Genomic DNA, 21,496 nt, shown 5'->3' on the forward strand with positions numbered 1-21,496 from the left:
CATCTGCTCCATGTATATATAAAATCCTAGTGTTCTTCTCATTATCTAATACCCAAACCCTAGTGCCTTCAACTTCTTTTCTCCATTTAGCTTTTTCACTAAAAACAGTTACAATGTGGGGAAGAGCAATATGTTTACTCATCTGTATGATCGGCATCCCTCTCAAATACAGAAATTCAACTGTTCTCTTACTCACTGCAGCTGACAAACAGTGGTGACTTGGAGGAAGATAATATGATGGAAACAAAATGAAAACCTATCTTATGTTTATTTCAAAAGAAAAAAAGGTTTTTTTTTACTATGTTTTAAAAATTGAGGGAAAAGTGTTTATAAACTTAAAACAGTATTATTTAAGCTTTGTGAAAAAAGTATATAATGACATAATCGCTCACTGACTAATAAAACAGAGCTGAGAGAGATTTGATGTCTAAATTTAAATATTAAAATGGTCTTTTAAAGTTTTATACTAATGCTACTATTGAGCTTACCAAATTTCATACTTCAAATTACAATTATCCCATGAATTATAGACTTCTGACCCTTGCAAACTTCACATTCTAATTGACTTCTAGGGAAGGTGGATAGATATCCCACAGTTCTGAGATACAGATAAAACAAAGAGCTGTAAGGCTGCCAAACTGATTACCAGAGAAGCAAATATAGTTTCTCCCCTTTTCAGTTTCTACCTTTACTTTCCTTATTCAATTTGAGAACAGCCCTATTTAAAAAATTAAAACTTTCATTTCTCTTTTAAAAACACAGTATTAGACAAGATGGATGGAATTATTCATTGATTAAAATACCTCTAGTTTTTGACAACATAAATCTTTATTTTCCTGATTGTTATACTTTATATAAGAATATATTAGTCAACTTTTAATATTTTACTAATGCAGTAGAAAATCAAAATAGAATGAACTCTCTAGGAAATTCACATACACACACAAAAATTGAATATAATGCCCTTAAGGTCTATCCATGTTGTTGCAAATGGCAGGGTTTCCTTCTCTCTCATGACTGAATAATATTTTAGATACACACACACACACACACACACACACACACACACACACACACACACAGAGACACTACATCTTCTATATCCATTCATCTGTAGATGGACACTTAGGTTGTTTCCATAGCTCAGCTATTGTGAATAATGCTGCAATGAACATGGGAGTGTAGATATCTCTTTGAGATTCTGATTTCATTTCCTTTGGATATATACACCAAAGTGGAATTGCTGGATCATACAGTAGTTCTATGTTGGTCAAAGGGCACCAATTTTCCAATTATAAGATGAATAAGTTCTGGGGATCTAATGTACAGCATGGTGACTATAGTTAACAAAACTGTAATGTATACTTAAAAGTGGCTAAGAAAGTAGACCTCAAGTGCTCTCATCAAAAAGAAATGGTAATTATGTGAGATGATGGAGGTATTAACTAATCCTGTTGTGGTAATCATTTCTCAACATATAAGTGTATCAAATCATCACGCTGTATACTTTAAACTACACAGTGTTATATGTCAATTATATGTCAATAAAGCCAGAAAAAAATAAAGAGCAAATTTAAAGGACAACAACAAAAACTGAGTAAAATAAGGCCTGTACTTCTGTTATTTTACAGAGAACATCTAGTCCAAGAATCAGGGAATAAAGAAAAACATATTAGTATAGCTAATATATAGCTAACAATCCTTGGTCTACATGTTCAATTATTGCAACTTAATAAAATCTGATTCAGTAATGTCTTACTATTTAAAGGATTAACTCATTTAACTTGCTCAATATAGGATGACTACCTAAGTCAATGGGGTATACAAAAATCACAGTGCCTTCCCCCTGATCATTTGAAAAGAAAAGGAATGAAGAATTCAGAGAAGAGAATGAATAATCACTTCTGGTTGGCTGGGAGTAAGACAAAGATAGAATGGGATCATGAAAGGCTTCATGGAAGAGCTGACATTGATGATTTTGACCTGAGGAAATAGGAGGTTAGGAAGAAAAGAAAAAGGCATCTTAGAGGAAAGGTGAGAAAACACTGAGATGGCAAAGGAAAGAGCAAAGGAACTAGAGCGTGGAGGAAAAGTAGGCATCCTTTAAGAGGAAAAGAGAAAAACTTTAAAGGTAGATGTGGACCAGATTTTGGAGGCATTCAATACTTAGGCTTTTACTTAGAACTTTTTCTACATTAGACACAATTCTCAAAAGCAGAATGGAAAATAACAAATGTCCTAGGAAGCTGATGGAGGGGGTGGTGGTGGTGGAAGGGGAATTAACGACAGCAGTGAGTGACAATGAACATCAAGGGCAAAGAGAGAAAGATGACCAAAAGAGACACACTTCAAAATGTTATTTTAGACAGCTATTTAATAGCATCAGTACTGTGTAAAGCCATATCAGAGTGTGGGGTGAAAAGAAAAATCAGTAAAACTAACTTTGTCTTTATTTAAATTTTTGATATTTTGTTTATCATGGATTTTTTGCATTAACTTTGGTTTTTAAAAGTAGTTCATGAAAATATTACTGAGTTTTTTGGCACCGGAGGCAAATATCCCATTTTTTCATATAAAAGCATATTCTTGTCCGAAGTTCCCAAGGACTATTATTGTACAATAATTGACTTTCAAACTGCTAATCTTGAGCCATCAAAAAAAGGGGTTAATTCCTGTTACAAATGTTTAAGAGGACAGGGAATTCCATAATTTTTAAAAAAGATTCCCCCAATAACGTTATTAAAATAATATGACTTTTAGCTTTTATGGAAGGAAGGAGTTTAAGTTATGTAGAACACTCATTTATGTGAAACAGTGACAAGAGCTGATAATAAAGCATTCTGGTGTCTATGTTTTAGTCAGTGTACTAGCGAAGTGCTACCTATATGTAAAACTTTGACTGCTCTTTGAATACTGTCTGTTTCTCAAGTTTACCCAGGGGAAAAAAAGTTCTTTCCAAAAGCCATTCTCACATTTCTCTGACCTTATCAAGGTTACTTGTTACCTCTCTTTGGTGGTCGTACATGATACGTTAAGTCATTAATGACCAGTTTAAAGTCGTCAAGGAGGAGAAGGTCTATCCCTGTTGAGGCAGCAACTCGAACGCCATCTGTGAAAATTTAAATGTGAAAATTTTAAGGTCATATGTCCATAATTATTCAAGAATGGTCAGGAAAAAAGCAATCCTCAAAATAGATTTTAAAATTATGTCTTCTCGTTTAAATTTCAGTTAACTTTTTGCCTTATCCCTAAGTTCTATGCTAAAGAAAGCTTATACTATCTGAGGCTTTTTGTTTTCGTGGCAATCTTCTTGGTGAAGATTTAACAACGTGTTTTTCTGGAAGAACTTTATGAACAAGTGAAATAATTACATAGAAGTACAGGTGTCAGCTGGAAATCTAAGGTCACTGGGAGAGGTGCATGGATGTCTATGATGGAAGTTGGTTGAGTAAAACACCCAATGTTTTCTAATATATGGTACTTTGCAGTATAGTTAATGATTAGTTGACAATAATCCAGTAGGGGCAGATGCTAGGGTTAGCAAAGTATACCAAGCTGATCTATTAATTATATTACAAGATGAGTTGATAATTAAGAATATTTAAAATATTTAAACTACAGAAATGTGGCAAATTAGCAACAACTGAGTAAATCCAAGGGAAATAGGTACTTACTGTACTAGGCTTTTACGTTTTCTGTAGGTTTAAAATTTTTCAAAGTGAAAGTGGGAAAAATGTAAGGCACTTAAAAAATAAATAAATAAAATGGGTATCATGTCAAATGGGAATTTTTAGTACCTTATTTTATATTATTTTCAAACCATATGTCTTTATTTTGTAAACATTTATGTGAAAGACCTAAGAAGATTTAAAAAGAAGGCCTAATATTTCATATCTTCAGAGATGATGGCTCAACTACTAGAAAAGTTTATTCTACACCTAAGGCAATGACAAAAGGTCTCAAAAGTATAAATGTGATTGATGGTTCATCTTTGCCCATGGCATTATATGTGAGGTGCTTTTGAATGAGATCCCTGTGTATATACCCTTGCTAAAACTGAGCAATCATATTCTGAAAATTGGGAGAGAAATCACTGTCTCTCTTGACATTTGCTAAGCAAAAGATTGTGTCCTAAAGTTAAGAGCATGGGATTCTTTTGCAGTGGTGTGTGTGTGTGTGTGTGTGTGTGTGTGTGTGTGTGTGTGTGTGTGTGTAAAAACAGATTGGAGTGAAATGATGGGTGGGTGGGAATTAATAATGAAGGTGTATGCTCAGTAGTGGGATTGCTGAGTGGTATGGTAGTTCTATTTTTAGTTTTTTAAGGAACCTCCATACTGTTCTCCATAGTGGCTGTATCAATTTATATTCCCACCAACAGCGTGGGAGGGCTCCCTTTTCTCCACACCCTCTCCAGCATTTATTGTTTCTTGATTTTTTGATAATGGCCATTCTGACTGGCGTGAGGTGATACCTCATTGTAGTTTTGACTTGCATTTCTCTAATGATTAGTGATGTCGAGCATCTTTTCATGTGCCTCTTGGCCATCTGTATGTCTTCCTTGGTGAAATGTCTATTTAATGGCCTATGTGGGAAAAGAACCTAAGAAACTAACACAACATTGTAAAGCAACTAGGCTCCAATAAAAATAATTTTTTAAAAAATAATGAAGGTGACTATACCTGGTGAATAGATTGCAACTCTGTCAATTCCCCGATCCTCTTCTTGTAGTTGTCGTAAAAACACACCAACAGAGTCTGAGATAGGTTTGAGTGTGAACTGGCAGCGTTCACGCCGGGATGGTAGCCTCACAGATATCACAGGTAACCCATTTTGATACACCACTGTCACATCTGAATGAAAAAGACCCATAACCATATGATAATTAGATTTCATTATAAGTTAAAGCAACATTATTAATCTTCTTAAATGGGGGTTTATTATTACTAGTGTGGCTTAAAATGTTTTCTAAGGTTCAAGAATATGCCCTTTAGCTTTAGTTGAAGGTTATTCCAGGAAATGGCTTATGGAAGATCATACCTATCTCACAATTCACTTTGCAGAAAAAAGAAAATATGCAAAGGATTATCTTTTAAGTGGGTCAAGGAGAGGCTTTCCCAGGAATTTAAGGTAAAGTTCTTGGTATTGGTGAATACAAACCCTGAATCCATTTAGTAAAATTTTATTAAGTAGCCAGAGATTGCTGGGCCAAATTCTATACCCTGTAGGAGGTGGCTCTTGGGAGTCAGAGCTTTTTTAAGAATCTGTGGGGAATGACATGTGAAGTACACTAATAAGTGAGACTTACTCCAGGACAATCAACTCATATTTCTGTAGTACATATAATATTATATCCAAGGTGCTTGATAAGTAAGCATTCTCTTATACAATTTGGACATATTATGATATAATAAAAAACAACTCCTTTTAAGTTCTCTTGAACATTTTCCTGAGGTTAGCAAGAGGCCAAAGCTCAACTTTTGGGATTTACTAGAAAACATTATTAAGGGAACCATTATCATAAGCTACACAACTAAAAGGATTTTCTATAACAGAACAGCACAGAATTCCTTATTTCCTTATCTTGTTCCTTAACAGTCTTGATTTATAGAACGTTAGTCCCTAAAACAAATGTCAGAATAACTCTTTCAAAATAATTTTCAAATGAATCTTTTAATAAATAAATTTTGAACCAGAATTTTTACACAAGCAACCAAGCATTTAAAGATGATAATTTAGGGATTTCCCTGATGGCACAGTGGGTAAGACTTCATGCTCCCAATGCAGGGGGCCTGGGTTCAATCCCCGGTCAGGGAGCTAGATCCCACATGCATGCTGCAACTAAGAGTTCACATGCCACAAATAAGGAGCCCACGTGCTGCAATTAAGGAGCCCACCTGCCACAACTGAGACCTGGTGCAACCAAATAAATGAATAAATATTTTAAAAAAATTAATAAAGATGATAATTTATCACTAGTCTGTGAAAGGAAAACAGGGTTTGGAATCAAATCTGGTATGGAATCCAGCCAAAAGTAATAAATAAATTAATTTTTAAAACCCACTTAGCATACTGCTTTACGATGAGTGATGTTTCTTTTTAAAAAATATCCTTAAAATCAATTAATTAATTTTTGGCTGCATTGGGTCTTCCTTGCAGCACGCGGGCTTTCTCTAGCTGCAGCAAGCAGGGGCTACTCTTCGTTGCGATGTGCAGGCTGCTCATTGTGGTGGCTTCTCTTGTTGTGGAGCACAGGCTCTAGGCGCCCGGGCTTCAGTAGTTGTGGCTCGTGGGCTCTAGAGTGCAGGCTCAGTAGTTGTGGCACACAGGCTTGGTTGCTCTGCGGCATGTGGGATCTTCCTGGACCAGGGCTCGAACCCTTGTCCCCTGCGTTGGCAGGCAGACTCTTAACCACTGCGCCACCAGGGAAGTCCCTGATAATGTTTTTTATTAGCTTTTTTTAAGAATCAAAAGATACACTCTATATAAAGTTTTTAAGGATTCGTATCCCTCAAAATTGAAGAGCCGAGAGGAAATGTACATAGAATAATGTTCTGGAGATTCTAAATGCATCAAACTTTTGATAGTTGTAGTCATTTACATCTTATTTCCTCACCTGGTCTAGTAAATTATAATGCCTACAATGAATACAAAAGCCTCACACTACATTGTTTCGTGACTTAAATTTTAGAAGTAACCCTTATTGAAGCATAGTTTATAAATAACAGTATACACTCATTTAAAATGAGCATTTGATGAATTTTGACATAATAACCAAGATAAAGAACATTTCCATTAGCCCCCCCCCACCAAATTCTCTTGATCCCGATTCAAGTTAACCCCTGGGCAACTACTGATTGGATTTTTTCACCACAGATTATATTTAGTTTTTCTAGAGTTTTATACTACTGGAATCATACAGCATGTACTCTTTGGTATCTGGCTTCTTTCTTTCAGCATGATTCTGAGATTCACCAGTGTTGCTGCATGCACTAGTAGTTAATTTGTTTTTATTCCTGAGTAGCATTTAAAATTGTGGATACACCACAATTTGTTCAACCATTCACCTGTTGATTGACATGTGGATTGTTTCCAGTTTTGGACAACTATGAATAAACCTTTTATGATTATTTACTCACAAGTCTTTGTGTGGACATATGGTATACCTCTTCTCATCCTTTTATGTTTAACCTACCCACGTCTTTATATTTCAAGTGGGTTTCCTGCAGGCAGCATATGGTTGAGTCTTCCTATTTTATCCAATTTGACAATCTCTGTCTTTTAATTAAAGTGTATATATAATTAGCATTTAATAAATTATAAATATAGTTGTGTATGTCTGCCATCTTGCTACTTTTCTTCACTCAACTCTTTCTTCCACTTTTCTTCAATTCATGCCCTCTTTTAGATTAACTGAGTATTTTTTTATTATATTTAACCTCTACTACTGGCTTATTAACTGTACCTTTTCATGTTTTGGGGTTACTCTATAGCAGGTATTGCCAAACTTTTTCTGTAAAGGGGTAGACAGACATTAAATACTTTAGGCTTTGTAGGCCATAAGATCTCTGCTGCAACTTTAGACTCTGCACTGTGGTGCAAAAGCAGCCCTAGGCAATATGTAAACAAATATGCATGGCTGTGTTTCAACAAACTTTATTTACAAAAATAAGGAGTGCACTGGACTTGTTCTATTGGGTTTGCTGAACCCTACTCAAGGGTTTATAATATACATCTTTAACTTATCACAGTTAACCTTCAAGTAATATCATACCACTTTAGGTATAGTGTAGAGAACCTTACAACAATATACTTCCATTCCCCCTGTATTGTTCTATATTTTATTTCTACATGTTATAAACCACACAATATATTATTTTTACTTTGATAACTGATTATACTTTAAAGAAATTTTAAAATGAGAAAAATGTCTTTTATATTATACACATATTTACCCTCTGGTGTTCCTCACTGTTTCTGGTATAGATCCACATTTCCATTTGGTATCATTTTCCTTTTGTCTCAAGAGCTTCCTTAAACATTCCTTGTTGTGCAGATATGTTGACAATAAATTCTCTCAGTTTTGGTAAAGTGAGAAAAAGTCTTTATTTCATCTTCAATTTTGAAAGACATTTTTGCTATGTAAAAAATTCTAAGTTGGCTTTTTTTTTTCCTTTTAGTGCTCTAAAGAACTTGCCTTCTGATTTGCACAGTATATGATAAATTTGTGTACATTCTTATCTTTGTTCCTTTGTATGTAATATGTCTTTTTCCCTCTGGCTGATTTTAATATTTTCTCTTTATCATTGGTTTTCAGCAATCTGATTATTATGTTCCTTTCTATGGTTTTCTTATTTATTTATTTTTTTTTGCAGTACGCGGGCCTCTCACTGTCGTGGGCTCTCCCGTTGCGGAGCACAAGCTCCAGACGCGCAGGCTCAGCGGCCATGGCTCACGGGCCCAGCTGCTCTGCTGCATGTGGGACCTTCCCGGACCGGGGCACGAACCTGTGTCTCCTGCATCAGCAGGCGGACTCTCAACCACTGCGCCACCAGGGAAGCCCTATGGTTTTCTTTATGATTATTCTGTTTGGGAATTGTTAAATTTCTTAGCTCTGTGAGCTCATCATTCTCATCAAATTTGGAAAAATTTTGGCCATTATTCAAATATTTTTTATGTCTCCCACCCCTCTCCTTATGGGATTCCAATTACACTTATATTAGACCATGTGGTACTGTCACACAGGGCACTAAAACTGTTTTCATATTATTTTAGGAGTTTTCCCCTCTCAGATTCATTTTGGACAGTTTTAATTGCTATGTATGTCAATGTCACTGATCTTTTCCTCTGTAGTGTTTAATCTGCTATTAATTCCATTTATGTTGGTTTTCATTTCAGATATATTTTTCACCTCTAGAAGTTCCCTTTGTTTATTGTTCTATTTTTCTTCATATTATGCTTATGTTTTCTTCTCTCTCTCTGAATATAAGGGTCATATTTATAATAACTATTTTAAAATCCTTGTCTGTTAATGCCTTCATTTCTGTCATTTGTAGGTCTGGTTCTATTGACTGATTCTGCCCCCCCCCCCCCCACCCTGCAGCTTCTTCACATGTCTAGTAATTTTTGATGGGAGATTAGACATTGTGACTTTTACATTGCTGAATACCAGATCTTGTTGTATAGTTAAGTTGCTTGCATATTAGCTTGATCCTCTCAGGTCTTTTAAGATAGATCTAGAAAATCCTTTATTCTAGGGCCAATTTGGCCCCACTTCCAAGTTATGGTTCTTCTGGGAGTCTCTGCTGAATGTTCATGTGGTGTCTCTCCTCTCTAGCTGGTGGGAAGTCAAATGATTTCTGGCCCTGAGTGAGCACTAAGTTATTCATTTTATAGCTTCTGGTAATTGCTATTTCCTTGGAAGTTGTTATAGCCTGGCCTTGTGGTTTAGAATTTAACCAAAGCCTCAGGCTGCAAGCTGAAGCAATGTAAGGTTAATTTCATTTGCTTCTCTTTTTTCAGAGATCAAAGTCCTGTCTTACCTACTGTCCAATGTTTAGAAACAGTATTTTCATGTATTCTGTCTGGTGTTCTAGCTGTTGACAGCAGGACAGCAATTCCCACAGCAGTTAATCCATTGTGGGTACATGATTTGAATTTTTACATAAAAACTAAAAAGAAGCAAAGTCAGAAATCTCTGTTTATTCCTTCCAAAAGGAGAGTCTGAGTTTCCTAAGGAAAAAGAGGCCAAAAATAGTAATATAAGCTTAATACATAGCATGTACCACCTAAAGTTTTCAATATCTAAAGTATCTTGAAATTTTTGTCCTTTTCTTTCTCATTTTTAAAAGAATCCTTAGTAATCCATTGTTTCCGTAAAGTCAGAGCCAGGAACATAAATATCCCTATTTGTTCTATAAGCAGTAGTGATGATGGGGCATAAAATTAGGTGATTAACTTGTCTATCTGGTGTTTTCTTCCCCCCAGTCCAGTCTCCTTTCTATTGATATATGCAAAAATATTCACACACAGATTTCAAGAAATAGACAGAGGTGAATTTAAATAAAAGATAGGAATCTGTGAATCTTAAACACATAAAGTATGGAAGATTTCACTAATACATCAGTTTCACAGGAAAGTGCTTAGGGGTTACTGTTTTTAAATAACTGAGACAAAGTCAACAGATAAAATTAAAGTCATTATCACTCAGTTTAACTTTTTCCTTTAAAGATTATGAAGCCTTTAAAAGAAATTAAATATGAAAGCTTTGAGAAACTCTGCATGGATAGCACATTTCAGAACTGACAAAACTTTATTACAATACTGCTTTAGAAATAAATCCCCAGGTCTCCTTCTTTCCCACACACTAGATTATAATGCAAATGTTAGATTTCTTGTTTTGCAACCGAAGAATAACCATTACCATAGTTCCTCAAGTTTAACAATATACAAAATTGCTGTTGGTTGTAGTGAAGTCACAATGGGAATTTACAAGCTAATGACAGCTGTCAGCTACTATTCTCTAGAGATAAATACTCTTTTTAAGTGTAAATTGCATCAAGTAACTTTTTGGTTGGTTAAAAAAAATCTTTTGCTTTGATTTCCATTTCAATAAATAAGAAATAATCTAAGTATGTTCTCTAGCAGTGTGGTTCAAAGAAACCTAGAAATTATGGGGCATCCCATACAAATACTGAGAGATAGAATATGACAACTGATTTACGAATAAAAATTAAAAGGCAAGGAATTTTCCAGAGTAAGAAGAGAAGTGCAAGGACAACAGACACATGGGGTTGAAGAAGTAATATATTAAAAAACAGGCTTTGGAGCATTAGGTGCAGAAAAAGTCATATAATACAAATGCTTGTTATTTAGCCAACTATTAAAAATTCATAGTAGGAAAATTAGTTGGTGTTCAAAATAATTAGTAAAAATCTCCTCTAAAATATATCATTTTATGAACACTGTTACTGAACACAAGTTCGTGTGCCTGATGCACAGTGAGGCCAAACAAACCGAAACGTCAGAGTATGAAGCAGAGAAAGGTTTATCGCAGGGCCAATCAAGGAGAATGGATGGCTTGTGCTCAAAAATCCCAAACTCCCCGATGGTTTTGGGGGAGAAGTTTTTATAGGCAAAGTTTGGGGTGAGGGCTGCAGGGTTTGTGACTTTCTTCTGATTGGTTGGAGGTTAGGTAACAGGGCAGTGCCCCAGGAATCATGCACCCAGCCTGAAGTTACCATCTTCCACCTGGGTGGGGGCCTTAGTTCCTGCAGAAGAACTCAAAGATACTGTCATGTATATTCCTTGAGGAGGAACCAGGACCCTGCCCCAAGGCTACACTATTGCTTTTTAACTGTTCCTCCCTTGTTTCTGCATTCCCTCCCCTCCCTGATTAGCAACTGTATGAATCAGCCCTTTGGAACTCAGGGAAGGCTGAGGCTGAATGAAGCCCATTTTCTACAAACAAGAAACGGGGACACAGAAAGGACTTGTACCTAGGAGCCCCACAGCATCCTGCTTGGTTTCAACACGATTGTATATCTCTTAAGGACTTATTATGAAAGGGAACACGTACAATAAAGAAACACATTTAGGGTGTTTTCTGCAGAGATACTTTGAACTGAACTTTATATTACATGATGGATGATTCCAGTGGTTTATGATCTTGCCATCATCTGTTTCTTTTCTTTCCCCTTTCTGTACTATTCTGCATCAAGAATGTGAAAGACAATAATAGAATTTTAGTGTTGGAAGGGTAAGAGAAATCATACAGACTAATGCCCTTCTTCTACAGCTAAGAACAATAAAGTCCAACATGGTTAGTTATATGAAGTTCCTAAGGTCCATCCATGCTGTCCCAAAAGGCAAGACGTCCTCCTTTTTTATGGTTGAGTAATATGCTCTTGTACATATATACCACCTCTTGTTTATCCACTCATCTATCTATGGACACTTAGGTTGTGTCAATATCTTGGATATTGTAAATAATGCTACAATGAACACAGGGGGAAATACCTGGAAGCAGGATTGCTTAATTATATAGTAGTTCTATTTTTAATTTTTTGAGGAACCTCCATACTGTTTTCCATAGTGGCTACACCAGTTTATCAATACATTCCCATCAACAGTGCATGAGGGTTCCCTTTTCTTCACATCCTCCCCAAAACTTGTTATTTCTAGTCTTTTTGATAATAGCCATTCTGACAGGTGTGAGTGATATCTGATTGTAGTTTTGATTTGCATTTTCCTGATGATTAGTGATATTGAGCATATTTTCATGTGTCTGTTGGCCATCTGTTTGTCTTCTTTGGAAAAATGTCTCTTCAGGTCCTTTGCTCATTTTTTAATCAGGTTGTTTGTTTCTTTGATGTTGAGTTGTATGAGTTCTTTATATAATTTAGACGTTAACCTCTTATCAGATATATCATTTGCAAATATCTTCTCCTATTCAATAGGGTGCCTTTTCATTTTGTTGATAGTTTCCTTTGCTGTGCAAAAGCTTTTTAGTTTGATGTGGCCCCATTTGTTTATTTTTGCTTTTGTTTACCTTGCCTGAGATGTATCCCAAAAATATTGCTAAGACCTATGTCAAAGAGTGTAATGCCTATGTTTTCTCCTAGGGGTTTTATGGTTTCAGGTCTTACATTTAAGTCTTTAACCCATTTTGAGTTTATTTTTGTATATGGTGTAAGAAAGTAGTCCATTTTGATTCTTTGGCATGTAGCTGTCCAGTTTTTCCAACACCATTTATTGAAGAGGCTGTCTTTTCCCCATTGTATATTCTTGCCTCCTTTGTTTTAGATTAATTGACCATGTAAGTATGGGTTTATTTCTGCAGTCTCTATTCTGGTCCATTGATCTATGTGTCTGTTTTTGTGCCAGTACCACACTATTTTGATATGGTAGCTTTGTAGTATAGTCTGAAACCAGGGAATATGATACCTCCAGCTTTCTCAAGATTCTTTTGGCTATTCGGGGTCTTTTGTGTTTCCATACAAAGTTTGGGGTTATTTGTTCTAGTTCTGTGAAAAATGCCGTTGTTATTTTGATAGGGATTGCACTGAATTTGTAGATTGCCTTGGGGAGTATGATCATTTTTAACAAGATTAATTTTTCCAATACATGAGCATGGTATATCTTTCCATTTGTTCGTGTCATCTTGGATTTCTTTCATCAATGTCTTACAGTTTTCTAAGTACAAGTATTTACCTCCTTGGTTAGATTTATTGCTAGGTATTTTATAGTTTTTGATGCAATTGTAAATGAGATTGTTTTCTTAATTTTCTTCCTGATAGTTCATTGTTAGTTTATAGAAACATAACAGTTTTTTTTTTTTTTTTTTGGCTGCACCATGTGCCTTCCAGGATCTTAGTTCCCCAACCAGGGATCGAACCCGTGCCCCCTGCAGTGGAAGTGCAGAGTCCTAACCACTGGACCACCAGAGAATTCCTGCAACAGATTTCTATATATTAATTTTGTACCCTGAAATTTAACTGAATTCATTTATTAGTTCTAACAGCTTTCTAGAGGCATGTTTTAGTTTCTGATATAAATTAGGCTAAGTTTTTTTTTCTTTTAGAGCTGTTTCACGTTTTACTCCTTATGCCATCTGAAGTATACTTTTGTGAAATAAGAAATCAATTGTAACAGCACCATTGACTTTGCCCCTTCTCCTGATTTACAAAGCTAATTCTATCACATGTCAAATTTCCATATACGCAAGGTTTCTCTAATCTGATCCTACAATCTTTCCTGTACCAATACTCCACTGTTTTGAGTATTATGGTTTTAAAAATACATCTTAATATGTGGTTTAGGTAAACCTTTCCCCCCCTTTCTACTCCAAATTTATCTTAAGTATTTGTATAGTTTTATTCTTTCATATGAATTTTTGAATAAGTTCATCAGCTCCTATTGAGGTTCATATTAACACTGTAGTGAGTTTATAAATTTGTGTGAGGGAAACTGACAATTGTTACAATGTTGTCCTCATATTCATTAACATATTATAACTCTGCATTTATTTCTGTCTTTTTTTAGGTCCTTCAATAAAGTTTATTCTTTTCAATAAATGCTTTACAGATTTTTAAATTAGTTTTCATTCATAGATACTTTCAAATAATTTATTTTTAATATTAATTTCTTTGTTCATAAATATAATTCCAAAAGTCCAATCCTTTTTCATTAAATTATGATATATTAGACAAAACATAAGATTATCATTTTAATAGAATAAATTAAATATTATTTAGGTGATAGTAAGGCCCTTCCTTATACATTAGGGCAAAAACATCCTCAAATTTACTTAGATATGTAAAATAGATGATTTAAAATTTCTTTAAATTATTCATAGTATATTAAAAATGCTAAATCTGTCACATACTATCATTTAAAGAATACTCATTTTGAAAAACAGGTAAATATTTATGTAAAAAATATCTTTTCATATCAGTATAAGAAAGCCCAATTATAGAATCATAACTTTAGTAGTTTGATAAATCCAGTCATTTGGGTCCCTCCAACTGATAGTATAAGTTAACTTAGAGAAATCAGCTATATATTTCATTGTGAACCTAAGGTGAATTAGTATTTGTACAACTGAACCTCTCTCTGTAGAACTACGTAAAAACATTTGTGTGAAGTTATTACGAGGCTTAAATGATAAAAGCTGTGAAAACACTTAAAGTTATAAATCTTTTAAAAATACATGGTATTATTGGTTTTATGTTAAATAGTAGTACAACCTATGTACCTTTCATTAAATCTGGTTCTTTTAAAATCTGTTTATGAAGATAATTAATCTTTCATAAATGTCAAAAGCATTTGTGCTAAGTAAAAGGTCATCCTCTTCCTTCCTTCCATTCATCTACTCATTCTACTGAGAATTAACTATTTTATTTTGTAAAAATAAAATCCTGTCCTAATATAGTGCTCTAACATATTCTTTTTACGAATAATGTTTTTGGGACTTCCCTGGTGGTGCAGTGGTTAAGAATCCGCCTGCCAATACAGGGGACATGGGTATGAGCCCTGGTCTGGGAAGATCCCACATGCTGTGGAGCAACTAAGCCCATGTGCCACAACTACTGAGCCTGCACTCTAGAGCCCACGAGCCACAACTACTGAGCCTGAGTGCCACAACTACTGAAGCCCGCATGTCTAGAACCTGTGCTCCGCAGCAAGAGAAGCCACCAAAATGAGAAGCCCATGCACCGCAATGAAGAATAGCCCTCCACTCACTACAACTACAGAAAGCCTGCATGAGGCAATGAAGATCCAATGCAGCCAAAATAAATAAATAAATAATATTTAAACAAACAAACAAAAAAGAATAATGCTTTTTATGGTGCTGCTTTGAAAGTAACTTCATTAAACCTTGACCCTTGGTCCACTTTAATTTCTGGGTGGTAAAATGTGGAATATAATCCTAAAGTACAGAGAGTGAAGTGCTCTCTGTACTTTAGGATTATATTAGAAGAATATAAGTAGACGAATGATGGATTTTGGAATCTCAGATTTAGTAGTACTAAAGTTCTACCACAGGAGACACCTTGAATGCATTACTGAATATAACTTTACCTCCGTTTCCTTACCTATAATGCAGAGAGTCTAATACCTCAGAAGGCTGCTTAGGAGATTCAATGAGAATATGGAAAAACTCTTGCCTTAATAGTTTTTCTTGTTTTTTTCTAAAATCTACAGTCTTAAAACCCAAAGCCTAAAATCATATAAGTTTCCATGAGAAAATTTCCAATCATGCCTTTAAACCCCAAGAGAACAAAAATGACTTGTTCCACTGAGGGCAACAAGGGGAAAAAAAGCTTAAGTGATATAAACAAATTCCATGTGCCTAGGTATTTTTGGATAATAGACCTCCTTGAGAATCTGAAGAAGGTATGGATTCCCTTCTTAGACCTCTTCTGAAAAAATTCAAAGTGATTTATACATAAAAATTTTAGATACAATCATTTTGTTGCATTGGAAAATGATTTCCTTCATATTACCTGCTATGGAATGAACTGTGGTCTCCCAAGATTTGTATTTTGAAGCTGGAATTTCCCATGTGACTATCTGGAGATAGTGTCTTTAAGAGGTAATTAAGATTAAAGGAGAAGATAACGGTGGCTCTAATCTGATAGGACAATGGCTTTATATGAAGAGTAAGAGCTTTCCTCATCCCCCAGCATGTGGGGACACAGTGAGAAGGTGGTCATCTGCAAGCTAGGAATAGTTCTTACCAGAGCCTAACCGTGCTGGCACCCTGATCTTGGATTTCTAGTCTCCAAAACTGTGAGAAAATAAAATGTTGTTGTTTAAGCCACCCAGCCTACAGTATTTTGTTATGAGCAGACTACTGCATTGCAGTATTTTAAAAATAAATGTTTGGCTTCCCTGGAGGCGCAGTGGTTGAGAGTCCGCCTGCCGATGCAGGGGACACGGGTTCGTGTCCCGGTCTGGGAAGATCCCACACGCCGCGGAGCGGCTAGGCCCGTGAGCCATGGCCACTAAGCCTGCACGTCCAGAGCCTGTGCTCCACAATGGGAGAGGCCACAACAGTGAAAGGCCCGCGTACCGCAAAAAAAAAAAAAAAAAAAAGTTTACGAAAACTGAAGCATTTTACCTCATTTAAAATCAAAATTAACAGCCATTTTCTGTTGTTTCTTTTTTTTAAAAGAAATAAAAATTTACAAATTTAAAAAGAAAATAGGGCTTCCCTGGTGGCGCAGCGGTTGAGAGTCCGCCTGCCGATTCAGGGGACACGGGTTCGTGCCCCGGTCCGGGAAGATCCCACATGCCACGGAGCGGCTGGGCCCGTGAGCCATGGCCGCTGAGCCTGCGCGTCCGGAGCCTGTGCTCCGCGACGGGAGAGGCCACACCAGCGAGAGGCCCGCGTACCGCAAAAAAAAAAAAAAAAAAGAAAGAAAATAAACTTTAATTCTATATAAAAGTACATTTCAGTTACAAGGCTGCTACTGTTTGGCTTGAATAAAGAAGTCACATAATGGCCTGGTTTTGGAACATGAAAACTTGGACATTATCTTTGATATCTAAAAAGGTTGTACCTTTCTGTTTTGACGAAAAGAAGTTGTAAAAACTCTGAGACTCTGGGAAAGGTATGTGGTAACAAACATAATCACAGCTCTCATAGTTCACTTCACCAGATGATGCTTGGCTAGGTGTATGCAAGGAACCTAAGATTTCTCTACGACTCTTAGAATTGAATTCATATCACTCACTCTTTTGATGCAATATCAATAGTGAAACGATTGGAAATCCGAGTTCTAGTTTTAAGGTTTCTGAGTGGAGGTAATCTTCAAGAGCTCTAAGGTTTTTCTAATTCTTGTAGAGAAACTGACAAACCTCTCCATTCATGACTAGCCTAGAGAGAAATTTCCATCAGCAGCTGGAAAATTCACAAGGTTGTCTATTTCTACCTACTTCAGAGCTACAGCTTGGTTGGAAGGGTTCATGATTTTTCTACCAAATTCGTAATAGTGACTATAATGAGCATAATGATTATGCTCATTCATAAAGGCCCAAATATCCACAAGTAAATCAAGCCATAACTAAACACTTCCTTGTGATAAACTTTTTCTCTTAAAAAGCAAACTCCTGTCCAAAGTTTAATCTAGCAAAGGAAGAATTTCTATTTTGATTCTTTTTCTCATAAAATCTTGTTCTCATAATAGTGATTACTTCTGTGGTAGCAGGCAGGCCTTCTTTTAGGGCTGTTCGAAGTCTTCACTGCCAGTATGTGCCAATGAAAAAAACCAATGTATTACTGCAATGGGTAGAGCTCGTTTCTTCTCTGAGGCCATATAAGTATGCATGTCTCTAAGTTTGGAAGATGTGCCATCTGTTCGTAGAGTACCAAGATCTTCCTTAGAGTAAAAAAAAAAAATTTTTCCTGGTAGTTATTTTGGAAAAGAAATTTAACACTATTTCAAAGATGGTGATAGCCATTAATGTTAACAGATTTTCTAATTTCCACAAGAAATCACATATTTGGCATTTTTCTTTGTATCAACATGCATATTAACAGACAAAAACCAGAAACTAACTCCTTAGAGCAATATCAGTAGTTTCATGAAGTCACATGCATTCTGGATGAAAATCGGATAGTTTCCAATTCCCTCAAAACTTACTTCAAAATATTGAAATGAATGACAGCAATCCTAGAATGGATAACATCATCTGAAATTTGACATAAATTTACTTCTGCTCCACACTAAGCCAGTTTAAATACTGTCAGCACATAAAGCTTAAACATCTTTCCATGTTCATGCGGCTGTTTTTCTTAGCAATGTGAAAGCCAATTTTATACAAGCCTTCAAAAAAAGACTTTTGTGATGGAACATGTTCAACCATATTTTGGTATTTTCAAAATATGAAACTTCTACTTACACACAAAAAATTCAAACTGTAGGATATATTTTTAAAATGCAAAAATAAAATGGTGTTTCAGCTTTCCCAACTTCACATTTAGATTGATGAGAATTCTGCCCACATTAAAACACTGTGGCTTTTCTCTTCTATCATTTTTCATGATTTCATTACTTTCATTTCTTTTTTGTTGTCAAGTTTTTAAAAGTTGGAATGAAAGACAGTGGTGGGGTATGTTTATGTCCTCAATATAATGATGACAATAAATATAGAATCTCCAACTGTATATGAGCAGCCATTAATAATAAAACATGATTTAAAAAGTCCACTATTTCCCACAAAATTATTTTTAAAGTAGCAGGAAAAATTATAGAATATAAAAAGAACCCTTACAAATCAATACTAAGAAGACAGTCCATTTTTTTTAAATAGACAAAAAGTTTGGGCACTTCATCAAAGAAAATATTTGAATGGTTAATGAGTACATTAACAGATGCCCAACATCTTGGTCATCAGTGAAATGCAAATTAAAACCACAATGAAATAATACTACAAATCCACTACAATGTCTATCTATAATCAAGAAGACTGACCATACCAAGTGTTGGGGAGGATATGGGGAAACTGGAACACTTAAACACTGCTGGTAGGAATGCAAAGTGGGACAGCCACTTTGGAAAACAATTCTGCAGTTTCTTAAAAAGTTAAGCACATGATTAAAGAAACTGAAGACCACACAAACAGTTGGAAAGATATACCATGTTCTTGGATTGGAATAATCAATATTGTTAAAATGACCACACTACTCAAGGCAGTGTACAGATTTAATGCAATCCCTGTCAAACTACCAATGGCATTTTTCACAGAACTGGAACAAAATTTTTAAGTTTGTATGGAAACACAAAAGACCCTGAATAGCCAAAACAATCTTGAGAAAGAAGAACGGAGCTGGAGGAATCATGCTCCCTGACTTCAGACCATACTACGAAGCTACAGTCATCAAAACAGTTTGGTTCTGGCACAAAAACAGACACATAGATCAAAGGAACAGGACAGAAGGTGCAGAAGTAAACCCACGCACTTACAGTCAATTAATCTATGACAAAGGAGGCAAGAATACAATGGAGAAAAGAAAGCCTCTTCAATAAGTGGTGCTGGGAAAACTGGGCAGCTACATGTAAAAGAATGAAATCAGAAGATTCTCTAACACCATATACAAAAATAAACTAAAAATGGATTAAAGATCTAAATGTAAGACTGGATACTATAAAACTCCTAGAGGAAAATATAAGCAGAACACTCTTTGACATAAATCACAGCAATAATTTTTGGCTCTGTCTCCTAGAGTAATAGAAACAAAAGCAAAAATAAACAAATGGGACCTAATTAAACTTAAAAGGTTTTGCACAGCAAAGGAAACCATAAACAAAATGAAAAGATACCATACAGAATGGGAGAAAATATTTGCAAATGAATTGACCGACAAGGGCTTACTTTCCAAAACATACAAACAGTTTGTACAGCTCAATACTAAAAAAACCCCAACCCAATAAAAAAAAATGGGCAGAAGACCTAAATAGACATTTCTCCAAAGGAGACATACAGATGGCCAAGAGGCACATGGAAAGATGTTCAACATCACTAATTATTAGAGAAATGCAAATCAAAACTACAATGAGGTACCACCTAACACCAGTCAGAATGGCCATCATTAAAAGTCTACAAATAATAAATGCTGGAAATGGTGTGGAGAATAGGGAACCCTCCTACACTGTTGGTGGAAATGTAAATTGATGTAGTCACTATGGAGAAAAGTATGGAGGTTCCTTAAAAAACTAAAGATAGAGTTACCATATGATCCAGCAATCCCACTCCTGGGCATATATACGGAAAAGATGAAAACTCTAATTTGAAAAGATACATGCATCCCAATGTTCATAGCAGCACTATTTACGATAGCCAAGACATGGAACCAATCTAAAAGTTCATCGACAGATGAATGGATAAAGAAGTGGTATATATATACAATGGAAATAATGCCATTTGCAGCAATATGGATGGACCTAGAGATTATCATACTAAGTGAAGTAAGTCAGACAGAGAGACAAATATTATATGATATCATTCATATGTGGAATCTAAAAAAAAAATACAAATGAACTTATTTACAAAACAGTAATAGACTCACAGACATAGAGAACAAACTTATGGTTACCCAAAGGAAAAGGGGGGTAAGGATAAATTGGGAATTTGGTATTAAGAGATACACACTATTGTATATAAAATAGTTAAAAACAAGGACCTACTGTATAGCACAGGGAACTATATTAAATATCTTGTAATAACATATAATGGGAAAAAATCTGAAAAAGTATATATATATGTGTGTAAACTGAATCACTTTGTTGTACACCTGAAACATTATAAATCAACTGTACTTCAATTAAAAAATATTACGTACATACTTACCGTATGACCCAGTCATTCTACTCCTAAGTATCTACCCAAGAGATATGAAAACATATATCCATACAGGATATGTAAAAGAAGCTAGATGCAAAAGACTACATATTGAATGAGTCCATTTTTTTTTTTTTTTTTTTTTTTTTGCGGGCCTCTCACTGTTGTGGCCTCTCCCATTGCGGAGCACAGGCTCCGGATGCCCAGGCTCAGCGGCCATGGCTCACGGGCCCAGCCGCTCAGCGGCATGTGGGATCTTCCCGGACCGGGGCACGAACCCGTGTCCCCTGCATCGGCAGGCGGATTCTCAACCACTGCGCCACCAGGGAAGCCCCTGAATGAGTCCATTTATATGACATTTTTAGAAAAGGTTTAACTACAGAGAGAAAAAGCAGACTAGTGTTTGCCTCAGGTTTAGGTTAGGAGCAGGGATTGGCTGCAAAACAGGAACAAGAGAACTTTTAGGGGTGAAGGAAATAGTCTAAAGCTGGATTGTTATTATGGTTGCATGATGATAGGTGAATTTTATGATATATAAAATATACATCAATAAAGTTTTTTAAAAAGGAATGGGACAAAAACCAAAGAAAAAACTGGGGCATATATACAGTTCCCCAAACCATCCACAGACTTTACTTAGGTTAAGAATTTA

General features: G+C 35.5%; 1 protein-coding gene across 3 annotated transcripts in view; it reads right to left on the reverse strand.

Annotated features, from left to right (window-relative positions):
• Positions 1-21,496, reverse strand: part of MCU (mitochondrial calcium uniporter) — a 204,145-nt gene that overhangs the window by 20,373 nt on the left and 162,276 nt on the right. For all 3 annotated transcript variants that reach the window (XM_059054251.2, XM_059054253.2, XM_067025420.1), the window contains 2 exons: positions 4,680-4,850; positions 3,005-3,109 (listed from right to left, as the gene is read on the reverse strand). In XM_059054251.2, coding sequence (XP_058910234.1) covers positions 3,005-3,109; positions 4,680-4,850 — 276 coding nt within the window. The remainder of the gene's footprint in view (positions 1-3,004; positions 3,110-4,679; positions 4,851-21,496) is intronic.

This window comes from Kogia breviceps, chromosome 2 (assembly GCF_026419965.1).
Source record: "Kogia breviceps isolate mKogBre1 chromosome 2, mKogBre1 haplotype 1, whole genome shotgun sequence".
NCBI lineage: Eukaryota > Metazoa > Chordata > Mammalia > Artiodactyla > Physeteridae > Kogia > Kogia breviceps.